This window comes from Canis lupus, chromosome 5 (assembly GCF_003254725.2).
Source record: "Canis lupus dingo isolate Sandy chromosome 5, ASM325472v2, whole genome shotgun sequence".
NCBI classification, from domain to species: domain Eukaryota; kingdom Metazoa; phylum Chordata; class Mammalia; order Carnivora; family Canidae; genus Canis; species Canis lupus.
The window spans coordinates 37,093,321-37,109,035 of record NC_064247.1 but is presented as its reverse complement, the minus strand read 5'-3'; the positions used below and the strand labels follow the sequence as shown (position 1 = coordinate 37,109,035).

Here is a 15,715-nt window from a genome sequence, read left to right as displayed (position 1 = left end):
GAAATGGCAGGTGGACACAGAATTTGAAGTTCTAGAAATTCTTTTGTTTTAAAGATTTTTATTTATTTATTCATGAGAGAGAGAGAGGCAGAGACACAGGCAGAGGGAGAAGCAGTCTCCCTCCCAGGACCCTGGGATCCTGCCCTGAGCCAAAGACAGATGCTCAACCACTGAGCCATCCAGATGCCCCGAGGTTCCAGAAATTCTTAGGGGTCTTTGCTATTACTTAGTCAAACTGTTGATGACATCCGGAGCGCACAGGAGGATGGAGAGAAGGTCCCTTAGCACCACCGCATGCAGCTCCTCTGAGCAACCTCTAGGGCCAAGGCAGAAACATGGGGGCGAGCTGGGAGTAAGCATACTCTGTAGCCCTAGATCCCACCTGTTGGTGTCATGATGCTGTCATGCTGTCAAGCCCCCCTCCCCGTCCCCCTCCTTCAAAGTCCAGCTCATTCTCTTTTGGCTTCTCAGCAGAAAGTCACTAAGTCTAGCATCCAGAATGAAGAATTGTTGCCCAGCATCTTTAGACTCTTTCAACATAGCAAAGGATGCAGTTAGGAAATGCTGCCATCACCAAGCGGTGCTGTTGGCTTGTTTTGTCCAAGTCTGTAGCTGAAAGCAAGCCTCCAAGACTTTCTGTGATAGAGGCTCTGGGGAGAGGGCCCAGCTGCATGCATTGCACGGAGGACTCCTGTCCACTGTGGTTGGAGGACCCGGTGCTACAGACTTGCAGCCTTCCATCCCCCGGAGATACAGGCCCCTTGGAGAATCTAACTCAGGCCAGGAGCTCTCCCCATGCAAAGACTTTTGCAGACAATTTTGGGAAAGGGAGGTGGGGGCGGGGGTGGAATATTTAAAGATGACCATAAAGTTCAACCACAAAAAGCCTTCAGCAACCGGGGAGGTGGCCCAGAATGTCCATTCGGCCTAAACATCCTTAACGTTCATTCCAGCTCTTAGGACCTGAACCCAGACAGGTCAGAATGTTGATCATATTTCATTCAGGCGGCTGGAACCACCCTGCCAAGCCCCTCACCCTGCAGCAGAGCAGGGCCTCAAGCCTGGCTGTCATTACACACCCCACCCGGGCCTCTATGAAACCTTGCAGCACTGCCTCCCATCCTCGGCTTACTCGCTTTCCAGAAGGGGGAGGAGGAGGAGGATAACCATAGGACAAAACCTTGTCTTAACAATATATTTTTTGGAGATCAAAATGCAGATTTAAGAAAGGAGGAGAAAGAAGTTTGTCCCTTCGGCTCCAGGGGCGATAAAGCGTGCACCAACCCCTTGCCACCACTAGATGGCGGCCAGAGAAACAAACGCTCCACAGGCCAGACATTCCTAGGAACCCAAATTTGGCTTCCACGCATCTCTTTCTTGGCCTACGGAGTGTTTATAAACATTTCCGGGAAATTTCACTGAGAACAAATCTAGATTTCCAGGCTGATTTGCAAAATGATCCCTAGATCTGGCACTCTGCAGGCCTGCATCCCTCCGGGCAACAATCCCTGGGAACTGCCCCAGGCTTCTGGATTGCCCTGTCTTCTCCTGGCCCTGTGGGTCATGCATCCGCAGGATCTGCCCGGACTCTATTTCCACCCCAATGGCCCGATACCCCCTAGCAGGGTGTCAGGTGAGGTCCACGAGTAGTTTGCAGAGAATTATTAATTCAGAGCAGGAAAAGGAAAGTTGAGAATTGCCTTGCCTGTATTTTTCTGGTCTAACATTTTACCCTTTGCTCTGGTTTTACTGCCTACATCTGCATTTCCGCTCCCATTCCCCAAGATGAGTGAGGTGCCCCTGGTTTGTGCCCTCAGAGGTCCACAGTGTCACTGTCTCTCCCATTGGTATGTAAATTCCATGAGTGCAGAGACCAAAATAATCTTGTACCTGGCTCTTCAAAGGAATTCAGCAAACAAGAAAAGAAAGAAAGAAGGGGGGTGGAGAGAGGGAAGGCTTTACTCAAAAGCATTGGTTCTCTACCCTGAGCAGGCATCAGTATGCCTGGGAGGATTTGCTGTAGCACAAGAGGGCTGGGTCCCACCCCTGAGTGTCTGACTCAGTGGGTCCAGGGTGGAGCCTGAGAATTTGCATTTGTGACGAGTTCTTGGGTGACACTCATGCTGTTGGACGAGGATCCACATTTTAAGAACCTGTGCTCTCAGAGCCACTTTTTCAGAAGACCAGCTTCTGTGAATAGTTGGCAGCTTTTTAACAATTGTCTCATCTCTACCTTTTTATTTTGGACTCTCGCCGGTGCTCGATCAATACTGGTCCAGTGACACACTGATGCGTGGCTTTCGCTGCCTCTGCCTGCAGTGCCCTGGAGCAAAGGGGTCACCAGGGTGACTTCCTTCTATCTGAAGCTCAGGACCAACAGGGCAGAGAGATCGTGTGTATGATGAGGAAGGCTCACTGTCCTTCCCCGAGCAACAGCTTTCAGGATGCAAAAATGCAGGAAAAAATTGGGGTGGAATGGAGGATATAAAACGATGCAGATCCAATCAGGATGTCATATAGCAGATAACTTCCTACCGCCCTTTCCACATCCCATGGTAAAGTATAAGGGTAGCAAATACCCTTATATTGACATTGTCAATAATCAAGCATCACATTGCTGCCTTCTGGGCCTGGGCAGTAAGGACCTCAGAGTCCTTCTTTTTACTTTTTTTTTTTTTCTAATTAATGGATTTTTTTACATTTTTAAAAATTTGAATTCAATTTGCCAACATATAGTATAACACCCAGTGCTCATCCCATCAAGTGCACTCCTCAGAGTCCTTCTTAACACAATACTCATTGCAGGGGCTCTGAAGCAGTCCGAGTTGAGGCATGAGATGCAAACTGCTTTGTACCTGAAAAGACACTCTTTGCAAGGAGAGTCCAGAGGCACCTGGTGGCTCAGTGGTTGAGCATCTGCCTTCATCTCAGGTTGTGATCCTAGGGTCCTGGGATCAAGTCCCACCCTCACTGGGCTTCCTGTAGGGAGCCTGCTTCTCCCCCTGCCTGTGTCTCTGCCTCTCTGTGTGTCTCTCATGAATAAATAAATAAGTCTTAAAAAAAAAAAGAAGAAGAAAGAAAGACAGACAAACAGAAAGAAGAGTCCTGGACCCCGTGTAGAGCAGAGAAGATGGACAAATCCACTGTGTCCTGGCCAGAAGCCACTCTTCAGCAAACAGAACATAGAGTATCCACGGAAGGTTTGGTTACCTTCAGGTTCTTGGTCACAGGAATGCAGTTGGCAAAGGAGTTCCGCGGACGACTCAGTAATGTATGTCAAGTGAAGCCCCCTGAGAACAAAGTCCCAGACTGACTGGTAGGAGCTGGTCCCCCTCCTGCGCTGCTCAGCTGCAAAACAGATGGGAGTGGGGCAGCTGCATTCTTCCGCACAAACCTCAGGCCTCAGTCGGAAAAAAAAAAAAAAAAATGAGCGTACGCTGCCACCAAGTGGTCAGGGCTGATAACAGGCTGTAGCTAAGGAAGGAACAAAAACCGATAAACGTCTAATGAATGGACGCGAGAGGAGATAAAAATTGTAATGATTTTATTTTAGTCTTTTCCAGTGCACTGAACACGCACCCCTGTTTGTGTGTGTGTGTGTGTGTGTGTGTATATATATATATATATATATATATATATATATATATAAAACCAAAACGCTAGTATCCAAGAAAGAGAGTCAGAACCTTTTAATATCCCAGCCCAGAAAGAATGGATGGATTGGGAATTCAATTCAGGCCCCCTTGGATCCCATCCAGATGTTCAACCAGCTGGTCACAGAGTCCCCTCCAGTCAATTACTTTTCTTGATGTTTCTAATCAACAGTATTATATATGTGATGCTATAAACTTTTATATTTAATATTAGCTCATAACTCAGGTTCCTAAACCAGATGTTTTGGGTGAGAAAGACATTGATGACTTATCAGTAGATTGAACCCAGGCCACTGGCTGCTCTCCAGGCATTTTGCCAGCTGAGCTGTAAAGCAGACTGGTTGCTACCAGTTCCCTTTAGGTGGTAGTGGGGGGGGGGGTGGAGAAGGAACAGGAGTATGAACATAAAGCTGCATCCAAGAAGATCTTTATGAGGTTTTTTTTTTTTTTTTTTTTTTGTCTCTCTCTCTCTCTTATAAAACAGGAGCTTGTAGGGTCGTCTTAAGTAAATGATCGTCAGGTATTTGCAATCCTGTGCACACAGCCCTCCCGTCTCCTTTACAGCATTATGACACTGGGGAAAACAGATGGAAGGAAGAAGAAAGGAAGTAAAATATGTGGCCCAGAGAAGGTGATGCCATTGACTCTCACGAACTAGGGGCATTACATCTTTACGTTTTTTAATGTAAGAGATTGCTGCCCCCCTTGCACTTCCCTCATCTAAAACAGCAGGGACCACTTGGGCAGGGGGTGGGGTAGGTTAGGCAGACTGGGGAGCAGAGAACAAAGAAACCTTCTGGGCTCTGGTTTCAGGACCCTGAGGAGAAGAGGAATTCCTGCCCCACCAACCCTCTTTTTTTTTTTATTAAGATTAAATTAAGAAATAAATTAAGATTTTATTTATTTATTCATGAGAGACACAGAAAGAGAAAGAGGCAGAGAAATAGGCAAAAGGAGAAGCAGGCTCCCCGAAGGTAGCCTGATGCAGGACTCGATCCCAGGACCCCAGGGATCACAACCTGAGCTGAAGGCAGATGCTCAACCTCTTAGCCCCCCCCGCCCCCCGAGGTGTCCCCCTACCATCCCTCTTGAGAAATATCCTCCAATCTGTGGAGAAGGGACCAGAATTACTGGTTGGCTCCCAAGAAAGAGGTTCTGCAGCTGGCTTCCTGGGTCAGAGTCCTGGTGGGGAGCAACAGAGCCCACACAGGGGCCTGGGTGATCCCAAAGGAGCTAATCCCTAAAACAGCAAGTGCTCAACAGGGTTCTGGGTACACAGCAAGTGCTTGATAAATTGCAGCCCTTACTGCTCTTATCCAGGTACTTATAGTTCAGATGCCTTGATAATCAGCAAAGACAAGGCCCCTGTGAGATGTTCCCCTAGCAAGGGACAGTCAGCACTCTCCCCATTTCCACCTTTCTTCCTAACATCAGCCAAGACTTACTTTTAATTCAGGGTCCTAAAACCAGCCAATCTAAACCAATACATGATAGTTAATTTGATGTGTCACAGGCCACAGGACCCAGATATTCAGTCGAGCGCTATACTAGACATTTCTGTAATGGTGTTTTCTTAGGTAAGAGAACATTTAGATCAGTAGACTTTGAGTAAAGCAGATGATCTTCCAGAATGTGGGTGGGCCTTGTCCAATCAGTTGAAGGTCTGAGCGGAAAGAAAAAAAGAAAAAAAGACTGAGCATCCCAGTCCCAGAGGAAGAGGGAATTTTGCCAACACGTGGCCTTTGGACGCAGCTACAACTCTTCTGGGTGTCTGGCCTGCTGGCTCGCCCTGCAGATTGTGAACTTACCAGCTTCCATGATCACATAAGCCAATTCCTTCAAATAAATCTGTTCCTTCTTCCACACCCACACCCAACCACACACAAACACACACACACACACGTGCTCTGTCCTCTGTCTCTGTTGGTTTTTTGTTTGTTTTATTTTGTTTGTTTGTTTGGTTTGTTTTGTTGTTGTTGTTCTTTGTTTTTTGGGGGTTTTTTTTGGAGAAGCCTGGAGAAGCCTGACTAATGCCCAATGGTTGCACAAAAAAATATTTTGGAATCCACCTAAACGGTTTTCCTCTGGGCCATACCACTCTGGTGCAATATCGGGAGGACAAATATCTCTGAAACTCACTTGCATCTTCTACCAAACTAGGAGATGGCATTATATTGGGAAAGGCAAACAGATTTAGTTCATGTGCCATCTGTAACCTATGAGCGGTGGTGGCCAGAAACAGTGTTAAGAAGGGTTCTGAGGTCTTGTCTGTGGCTGGGGATGGGTGTGCCAGGATCAGCTGATGGCAGTGTGCAGAGTGGGGACAATGCAGCCACTCGTGGCCTCTCCTCTGTTCTGGTGGACCTTGACCTCTAGGTATTTGGCAGCTTGAATTTGCCCTGTGGGTGCCTCATTCTCAGCCTGCTTTACTGGATCTAGCTCCTCTGCTCTGGTTTTTGGTTTTGGGAATATTGCTGTGTCTCCGGGTTGAGGCCGCATATTATCTATGGCCTGAGATACTCACCCCAAGAGATCTCAGTGAGCTCCAGGATTTTTTTTTTTCCAGATTTTATTTACTTATTCATGAATGACACAGAGAGAGAGAAGCAGAGACACAGATAGAGGGAGAAGCAGGCTCCCTGCGGGGAGCCCGATGTGGGACTTGATCCCAGGACCCCAGGATCACTACCCGAGCTGAAGGCAGATGCTCAACCACTGAGCCACCCACACGCCCAAGCTCCAGGGTTTTAAGGAACTGCTCACTAAATCCATCTACGATTGGCAACCCAAACATAATGTGATGCAAATGGGCCTCTCTCTATTGACAGTAAACCTGCTGTCCTCTGCCTTCCACCACCCTGCAAAAAGCAACACCACCTGCCCACGTAACCAGGCTAAAACCGTGGAGTTCCCCTTGATTCCCAAATTTTCTTTATCCCCCCTCCACCCTGCATCCATCAGCGGATTCTGAGGATTCCACTTCAGACCACGGCCTGGTGTGGGCATTCCCTCCATGTGCACCATCCCTACCCTGAGCCAGGCCATGCTGCTCTGCCTCAGGCCTCCCTGCACCCCTTTGAGTCCCCACCCAATGTCTTCTCTCAAAGGCTAGCGGGGAGACCAGGGCAGGATGACAGGCCGGGGGGGGGGGGGGGGCAGGGGGGAGGGAAGGAGGGAGAGCAAGAGAAAGGGGAGGGAGGGAAGGACTAGGAAGAGACCACCATGCATCAGGCCTGTTTCAGGCCTTTGCCTCTACTGCTTCCTGTAATCCTCCCTGTATCCTGGGGAGCTAGGTCCAGACCACCTACAAAACTTGCCCCAGAGGCACCTGGGTGGCTCAGTTGGTTGAGCACCTGCCTTTGGCTCAGGTCATGACCTCAGGGTCCTGGGATCAAGCCCCACATTGGGCTCCCTGATTGGCGGGGAGCCTGCTAATTCCTCTGCCTCAGCCTGCAGCTCTCCCTGCTTGTGCGCACTCTCTCTCTCTGTCTCTATCAAATTAGTAAAAGTAAAATCTTTGAAAAAGAAACTTGCCCCAGGTTACTTGGCTAGGTAACCCAAGCCAGGACCCCAGACTCCACAGACCCCTGTCGGCACCATGCTGTCTCCATAGATGCCAGCTGTGCCAGGGGCACCCCTCCTCCCCGGACCACTCCTGACGCCCTGGGCCATAAGCAGCCCCCACACAAGGCACACCTGGGTCCCCAGCATCTGGCCTCTGTGTCCATGCCCCCCGCCTTAGGATCCTGCTGTGGTGTTTTTCAAATTGAGTGATATGAGGAACTGCACTGCACAAAAAAAATTATCTGGAAGTCCCTGAGAGTGTATCCGACAACCCCAGTGTGGGCTAAGAATTAGATAGTGAACCTTGGTCCCTTGGGAGCTGCCCTGGTGCCAGCAGGACCAGGACCAGAAATGCAACTACAGGTGTGGAAGTGTGCGGCCAGCCATTCCTGAGACCTGTACTGATTGTGTTGATCACTTCAGAAGAACTTCGAAGGGAAGAGGGCCAACTGAAGAATTCTTCTGCATGTCCCAGGCCCCCCATAGTAGATCAACGACCTTTCCGGGGTCTGGGAACCCCAGCCCGAGTAATCCTGGCCTGCAGCCTAAAGTTAAAACGCCAGGGCCCTCCCCTCCATCACCTGACTTTTGCTGGCTTCTAGGCACACCTCCTGGCCCTGCTCCTTCCTTCATTTATGCCCAGTCATGGCAGCCATTTGGGGGGGCTAAATAGTGAGGTGGGGGGATGCAGATGGGGGACACAGAGGACCTGTGTTTGCATTCTAACTCCGTTACTTACAGGCTTTGTAATCTCGGGCAGGTAATCCCTTTGTGCCTCAGTTTCTCCTCTGTGAAATGGGGACAATAATAGCGCACAGCCAGCGGGATGGTTGTGAGGGTTATGTGACTTATAATACGCTGAAGTTCACGGAAGCGTGCCCATCCCGGAGTTGGCACTCAGTGAACCACATGAGTCATGTTCTGGATACACTCCTGCCTTTCATGTGTCCGGCCCTTTTGCTTGGCTAGAACGGCTTTCCTTGTGTTGCCATTCTAGAAAGCTCCCACTAACTAACTTTCCCAAAGCCTTTTGTGAGAAGCCTTCCCTGACACCGTTCTTCTGTACCCCGAGCACACCATCACTGACACCCATCCTGCTAACCTATTCTAACACCCATCCTAACACCCAACCATCAAATCAGTTGTTTCCTGGTGGTCTGGATAGGATTCCCAAACAAACAAACAAAAAAACATTCAGCCGTGCAAAAACAATTCTATTCCTCTCGCCTTCCTTTGAGCCACTGTGCTGGGTTGGCAGAAAATTCAGACCTCATGGTTTCAGGTTCCCCAGGGCTTCCCAAGGGCCATGCCAGGTTCCCGTTAGTCTGCTCAGGCTGGAACAAAATACCAAAGATTGGGTGGAGCTTCAATAGCAGACACGTATTCCCTACAGTTCTGGAGGTTGGAAGCCCCAGATCCAGTTTTGGTTTCTTCAGAGGCTTGCAGACACTTGCCACCTCGCTGTGGCCTCGCGTGGACCGTCACTGTGTGAAGTCATCCTTGTGGTTCTTATTTCTTCTAGAAATAACTAGTCAGATTGGATCAGGGTACACCCCCAAGGCCTCATTTTACTTAATTTACCCTAATTATCTTTGTTGCCGCATATCTCCAAATGTCTGGGGCTTACACGGGGTGAGGGCTTCCACCCTAAAATTTGAGGGGAACACAATTCAGTCCATCACATGGGGTAGAGATGAAGGTGACACATTCATCATGGCAAATGGAGGGGGGACCATGATGTGCCCAGTCATCAGACCACAGGGATCTAAGATGCTTATCATCTTGGGTCAGAAAGACCTTGGTCCCTCTGCCCAGATGCCCCAGGTGGGCACTCCTGAGTGTTACAGAGGTCCAGGGACATTGGAGGTAGCTCACTAGTGGGACACCTGGGTGGCTCAGTGGTTGAGCGTCTGCCTTTGGCTTAGGGCGTGATCCTGGGGTCCTGGGATCGAGTCCCACATTGGGCTCCCCGCAGGGAGCCTGCTTCTCCCTCTGCCTGTGTCTCTGCCTCTCTCTGTGTCTCTCATGAATAAATAAATAAAATCTAAGAGAGAGAGAGAGAGAGAGAGAGAGAGGGAGGTAGCTCACTAGCTGCTTGAAGTGAGAGAGACCCAAAGTTAGAAGAAAAAAATCTCTAGATAATGTGCCTCACTTTGTTTGAAGTGTATAAGAGTGACACAGATCGTTGGAGGGACAGAGGGCTAGCACTGGGTGGATGGGTCACCAATGTAGGTTGGAAATTCCACCAGTCGTATAAACTGGTGAGGGCAAAATACTATGGTCACATTTGCCAGCCGCCGGCCAGTTCACAAGCTCCTTGGTGAAGGGTGCCTTCGTGCCTTCTTTCTACCGCGAGCGGTGCTTAGCACTTGGTGGCGCTAAAAACAAGCCCTAAAACCAGGTGGAGGCGGCGGGTCCGGTGCGCCCCTTAGTGGTCAGGGCGGGCATCGCAAGCCTCGGGATTGTTACCCTGTGACACCTGCAGGCAGAGCCTCAGGGCCAGCTGATTGGAGGAGCCACCCAGACAATGTTTCACTGAGGATGTGGGACGGATCTAGAAGGTGTGCTGATAATCAGAAGACTTCATCGCTCCAGCCTAGGGCCAGCTGGGTGCACCTGCTAGGTCTGTGGAAGGGCTAGCCTCCCTGCACGTGAGAAGACTATTCCAATAAAGCGGGGAGAGAGAGGTGCCCCACGGCCTCTCGCCCTGCCTCTAGGCCGGAGTCTGAATCCCCTCATTTCAGACTGTGGTTCAGGTTTAGCAGCTGGGATCTCACGGAGAGAGGGCCCCCAATGTCCTTCCTTCTACTGTGTGGGGCAGGGGTAGAGTGAGCTGCTAGGGGCTGAATTGCGCCCCCCTCAAAATCCAGAGGTTGCAACCCTAATCCCCAGGATTTCAAAACGTGACTGTTTTTGGAGACGGGGGGTCTTTAAAGATGGGATTATATCTAAATGAGGCCCCTACGGTAGGCCCCAATCCAACACAGCTGGTGTCCTCATAAGAAGGAATTTGGACACACACAGAGATACCAGAGACTCACAGAGGGCAATCCATGGAAAGGCACAGAAAGAGGGCGGGCATCTGCAAGAAGAGAGGCCCCAGGAGAAACCAGCCCTGGTAACCTTGACCTGACTTCTGAAAGCCTCTAGAACGGTGAGAAAATTAACTTCTGTTGGCCATGCTCCCCCGACCGCCCAAGTCTGTGATGTTGTATTGTGGCAGCCGGAGCAGATGGACACCAGGCAGGCCCTCTGTGCCTCCAGCGGACACTTACTGAGCCCCTCCACCCCACCTCAAGTCCTGGGCACTGTGCTTGACACCGAGGATCCAAAGAATAAAGCATCGGAGGCATGAACCGTGGCCAAACTGAAGCCTCTTGGAGCCTCGGACAGGTTGAGTCCACTTCTCTCTCTCTTTTTTCCTCTTGATATATTAATATATATGCCAGAGACTTAAAGACGGTAGTAGTCTCTTTTGAAATCTAAGTACAATTAACATACTGTGTTATATTGATTCCAGGTGTCCCATATTGTGATTTGACAATTCTATACCTTTCTTAGCACTCATCAGGCTAAGTGTGCACCTGATACCCTTTATTTCACTCATTCCCCCCATCTTCCTCCCTTCTGGCAAAAATGGGCAGTATTCTTGAAAACACAAGAGGTATTTTTAACACACAATGATGCAACAGCATGTTGCTATGCCCAAGATACCTACAAGATTTATTTTAAAAGTTAATCTATAGTAGGGCAGCCTGGGCGGCTCAGCAGTTTAGTGCTGCCTTCAGCCCAGGGCGTGATCCTGGAGACCTGGGATCGAGTCCCGTGTAGGGCTCCCTGCATGGAGCCTGCTTCTCCCTCTGCCTGTGTCTCTGCCTCTCTCGCTCGCTCTCAGGAGTAAATAAATAAAATCTAAAAAAAAAATTAATCTACAATATAGATGAGGGACACAGAGAGGCAGAGACACAGGCAGAGGGAGAAACAGGCTCCCTGCGGGGAGCCCAACGCAGAACTTGATCCCAGGACCCCGGGATCACAACCTGAGCAGAAGGCAGATGCTGAACCACTGAGCCACCCAGGTGTCCCATGCCACCAAGCCTTTTCTTGTTGACCTGTGGTATAGACCGTATGATCCAGTAAGGGCACCCAAGTTTAAAGTTGTATGAAAAGCACTTTCATTCAATCCTGCTCATGTATTGACTGTGTAACCTCAGATAGAAATACTATCAAAATTTAAATTTTTTATTTATTTATGATAGTCACAGAGAGAGAGGGGGGGGGCAGAGACACAGGCAGAGGGAGAAGCAGGCTCCATGCACCGGGAGCCCGATGTGGGATTCGATCCCGGGTCTCCAGGATCGTGCCCCTGGCCAAAGGCAGGCGCCAAACCGCTGCGCCACCCAGGGATCCCACTATCAAAGTTTAAATCTGAGTCCCTCCCTGAACGAGGAGCCTAGGCCAAAACATCTGAATCCTATCCCTAGGCACTGATAAGCTGGCTTGGTTAGGCCTGCAGGCTATGAAGTCTGGCAGGTGTGTAGACCATAAGCAAGTCATTGTCTGAGCCTGTTTTAACTCCTGTGAAAGGGGGTTATGATTACATCCCAGCAGATTTGTGAGCAGTATTAAATGAAGTGATGCATACAGAGGGTTAGATCAATAAGCAAAGCATGCCGAGGGCTCCTCCTGCCTGGAAGGACAGCAACGTGACTGCCCTGGAGCACAGAGCTGGGAAGCTAAGGAAGTCCTGCTTGAACTGTTTCAAAGTTCCTAGTAAGCAAAGATAGGTGGTTTGGAGAACCTGCTGAGCAACTTGAGGGCAATATAACTGGTCTTTGGAAGACTATAGGATTTGTTTCAAAATAACTTCTGATTCAAAAACTATCTTGTGGAGTTGTCTGGGTTCCAGGGATCTAAAGCAGGAACACCTGAGTTAGACCCAATGAAGACAAGAACATCATTGATGGTCTACATTCTCTTCTAACATTTTCCTCTGCCCTAGGGCCAGGCTCCATCCCAGCCCCCAAGACACCAGCTCTGAACTTTTGGGTGGCAAGACTGTGTCGATCCTGTTCTGATCTGTACACCAACAGTATCTAGGACCTAGTAGCATAAGCTCCATGTGTTGATTGAATACATTTCAGGAATCAGTGTGTTTTTGAGGAAGGCCAATGGGAGCCTCAGGTCCCCAGAGCAGGTGTCCTTTGGTCAGATCAGGAGAGCCTCGGGAACCCAGGGTTGCCTCAGCTTTGTGGATGCGGAAATTAAGATTGGTGAGATACACAGAGAGATGGCTGGGCGAGGGGACCGACTCATGGCAACCATACCTACAGGTGTAGATACCAGAGAGCCGAGTAGTAAGTTACATATGCATATTTGTACATCTATGGAAACCCACACCAGTGTTCATTCTGCATGATGGCCACGTCTTCACGGAAGCTCACAGGGCGCTCAGAGGGCTCTGGGGAAGCACAGGCTCTTCATTCCTGGTGTCTTTCTGCAGGGTCTTTGATTCTTCAACTAAGGGTGGAATCTGTAGCCCCTCCCCTGGAATCTGGGTGGGTCTGATTTAAAGATCTACTCTCTTAGTAACTTTCGAATATATAGTATTGTTAGAGGCACCATGTTGCACCTTAGATCCCCAGAACTTATTCATCTTATACTGGAGTCTGTACCCTTTGACCACCTTCACCCTCCACCCTCAGGTAACCACCAACCTACTGTTTCTAGTTCAATTCTTTTTGAATTCCATTTGTAATTCAGATCATACAGTAGGTGTGTCTCTGACTTATTGCACTTAGCATTATGCCCTCAAGTCCCATCCTTGATGTTGCAAACCCTTGTTTGCTGAATAGTATTATTTATGTGTATATGCAATAATTATAAATGCTACATGTATTACATATTGCATAAACGTCTTACAAACATATATTCATAGTTATAAATGTGTATATCTATACAGAGATATACATGCATATCTCCCATTTTATTTACCCATCCATCAATGTACACTCAGGTTATTTCCAGGTCTCGGTTATTGTGAATAATGCTGCAGGGAACATGGGGGTGCATAGATCTCAAGACAGTGAATTCATGTCTTTTGGAGATGTGCCCAGAACTGGGACTGCTGGATCCTATGGTTCTATTTTTTTTTTTTTTTTTTTTTTATTCATGAGAGACAGAGAGAGAGAGAGAGAGGCAGAGACACAGGCAGAGGGAGAAGCAGGCTCCATGCAGGGAGCCCAATGTGGGACTCAATCCTGGGACTCCAGGATCACACCCTGGGCCAAAGGCAGGTGCTAAACCACTGAGCCACCCAGGGATCTCCCTTTTTTTTTTTTTTTTTTGTTAAAGGAACCTCCGTATTGTTTTCCCTAGCAGCTACAACAATTAGGACTGCCAACAGTGCCCAAGGATCCCTTTACTCCACTGACACTTGTTTGGTCTCTTTGCTAAAACCATTCTAACAGGTTTGAGGAGGTATCTTGTGGTTCCCATCTGCATTTTCCTGATTAGTGATATTGAACACCTTTTCATGCACTGATTGGTCATTTGTATGTTTTTTCGGAGGGGGGAGATGTATTTCTTTGTTTTTGTTTTTTTTTTTTTTTTAAGATTTTATTTATTTGACAGAGAGGGAGAGGGAACACCAACAGGGGAGGGCTGCAGAAGCAGAGCAGACTCCCAGCTAACAGGGAGCCCCACACAGGGCTCCATCCTAAGACGCGGGTATCATGACCTGAGCTGAAGGCAGATGCTGAACCGACTGAGCCACCCGGATGCCCCCGTGGTTCATCTTTAAGTTGGGTTTTCTTTTCTATCGACTTGTAGTTCCTTACCTGTTTTGTATACTAGCCCTTTAACAGACACATGATCTGCAAATCTTTTCTCTTTCTGTAGGTTGCCTTTTCATTTCACACATCAAGTACTGTCTTTTATTTTGAAAACCTGCAGGAATGGCAGCGCCATAACTTTGTGTGTAAGCCCTCTAAGGGGTGTCCAGTAGCGAATGTGTTTTCCTGACCCCCAAGAGGAAGGTTACTCCGAGTACAGAACACTTTTTTTTTTTTTTTTTTAAAGACTTGAGAGAGGGCAGCCTGGGTGGCTCAGCGGTTTAAGTGCCTGCCTTTGGCTCAGGTGGTGACCCCGGGGTCCTGGGATCGAATCCCACGTCGGGCTCCCTGCGTGCAGCCTACTTCTCCCTCTGCCTATCATGAATGAATAAATAAAATCTTAAAAAAAAAAAAAAAAAAAACTTTGGGGGTGCGGGGCAGAGGGAGAAGGAGGAGTCCGATGCAGGATTCGATCCCAGGGCCCTGGGACCACGACCTGAGCAGAAGGCAGACACTTCACCGAGCCCTCCCCACCCCCCCCCCCCAGGGGCCCCAGAAGGCATTTTTGCAGAGCTGCTGGCTAACCTTCCACCAGCCCCTTTCCCATGAGTGGGGCTTCCAGGTAAGTCGCCCTCCCTAGGGAGACAGAACATGAGAGACTCCTAACTCCGGGAAACGAACCAGGGGTGGTGGAAGGGGAGGAGGGCGGGGGTGGGGGTGACTGGGTGGCGGGCACCGAGGGGGGCACTTGACGGGATGAGCCCTGGGTGTTCCTCTGTGTGCTGGCAAACTGAACACCAATAAAAAAATAAATCATTAAAAAAAAAAAAAAAAAGCGGCCCTCCCCGGTTGAGATGCTCGCCCAGCACGTCCCCGTCAGCCGTCTCGATACATCTCACGTGGCTTGAAGCATCTTTACTTCCTTCTAGTTTTGCTACCACTCACTGAGCGCCTCTTCCCTCCCCGTGAAGGCGCTCTGCACAGCTCCTTAGGAAGGACCTTTAACTACAAAGGCCGTAGAGCGGAGATACTATCACTCCCCCTCCCCCTCCCCCTCTACAGATAAGGAGACCGAGGCTCACCGGCCGCGACCGTCCCATTCGGGCCCCTGGGTGGCTCAGGCCTGAAGCACCGCCTTGGGCTCGGGTCCTGGGCTCGGGCCCGCCCGGGCTCCCTGCTCCTCCCTCCCCCTCTGCAGCGCCCTCGGCTCCTGCTCACTCACTCTCTAAAAGAAGTAAATAAAATCTTAAAAGAATCTTTTTTCTTCAAGATCACCCAACTGGTGAGCCGAGACCCTGCTGCTGCAGAGCTTGCTGCCCTAACCCCCTTTCCTGCCTTGCTTCCCCAGCAGACGGCAGAAGCAGTCCTCGGAAGCGTGCGTTCACGCTAATCGCACCGGGAATAAAACCCGTCGAGTCTCCCACGCCACGGCTCCCTCTAATCCACCCCCAACCACCACGCCCGCAGAGAAGAACCAGAGCTCCGGGGCCGACTCGCCCCAGCGGGGCCCAACACACCTGCGGGAGACCGACCTCCAGCGCCCTCCGCGCACCCGGAAACGCCAAGCGTCGCGCGCAGGGACCGCGCTTCCGGGCTCTGCCCTCCCGGAAGTCCCGCCCCACGCGAAGCACAGCTTCCGGCAAGAATCGTCGCCAAGGAAAGCCG

General features: G+C 49.7%; 1 protein-coding gene across 1 annotated transcript in view; it reads right to left on the bottom strand.

The window, feature by feature from the left end:
* Positions 1–15,715, bottom strand: part of LOC112647578 (uncharacterized) — a 45,617-nt gene that overhangs the window by 29,657 nt on the left and 245 nt on the right. Inside the window, exons 2-3 of the mRNA XM_049109724.1 lie at positions 15,568–15,683; positions 3,211–3,348 (exon numbers count right to left, since the gene is read on the bottom strand). Of these exons, the coding sequence (XP_048965681.1) occupies positions 3,211–3,348; positions 15,568–15,683 (254 nt within the window). The remainder of the gene's footprint in view (positions 1–3,210; positions 3,349–15,567; positions 15,684–15,715) is intronic.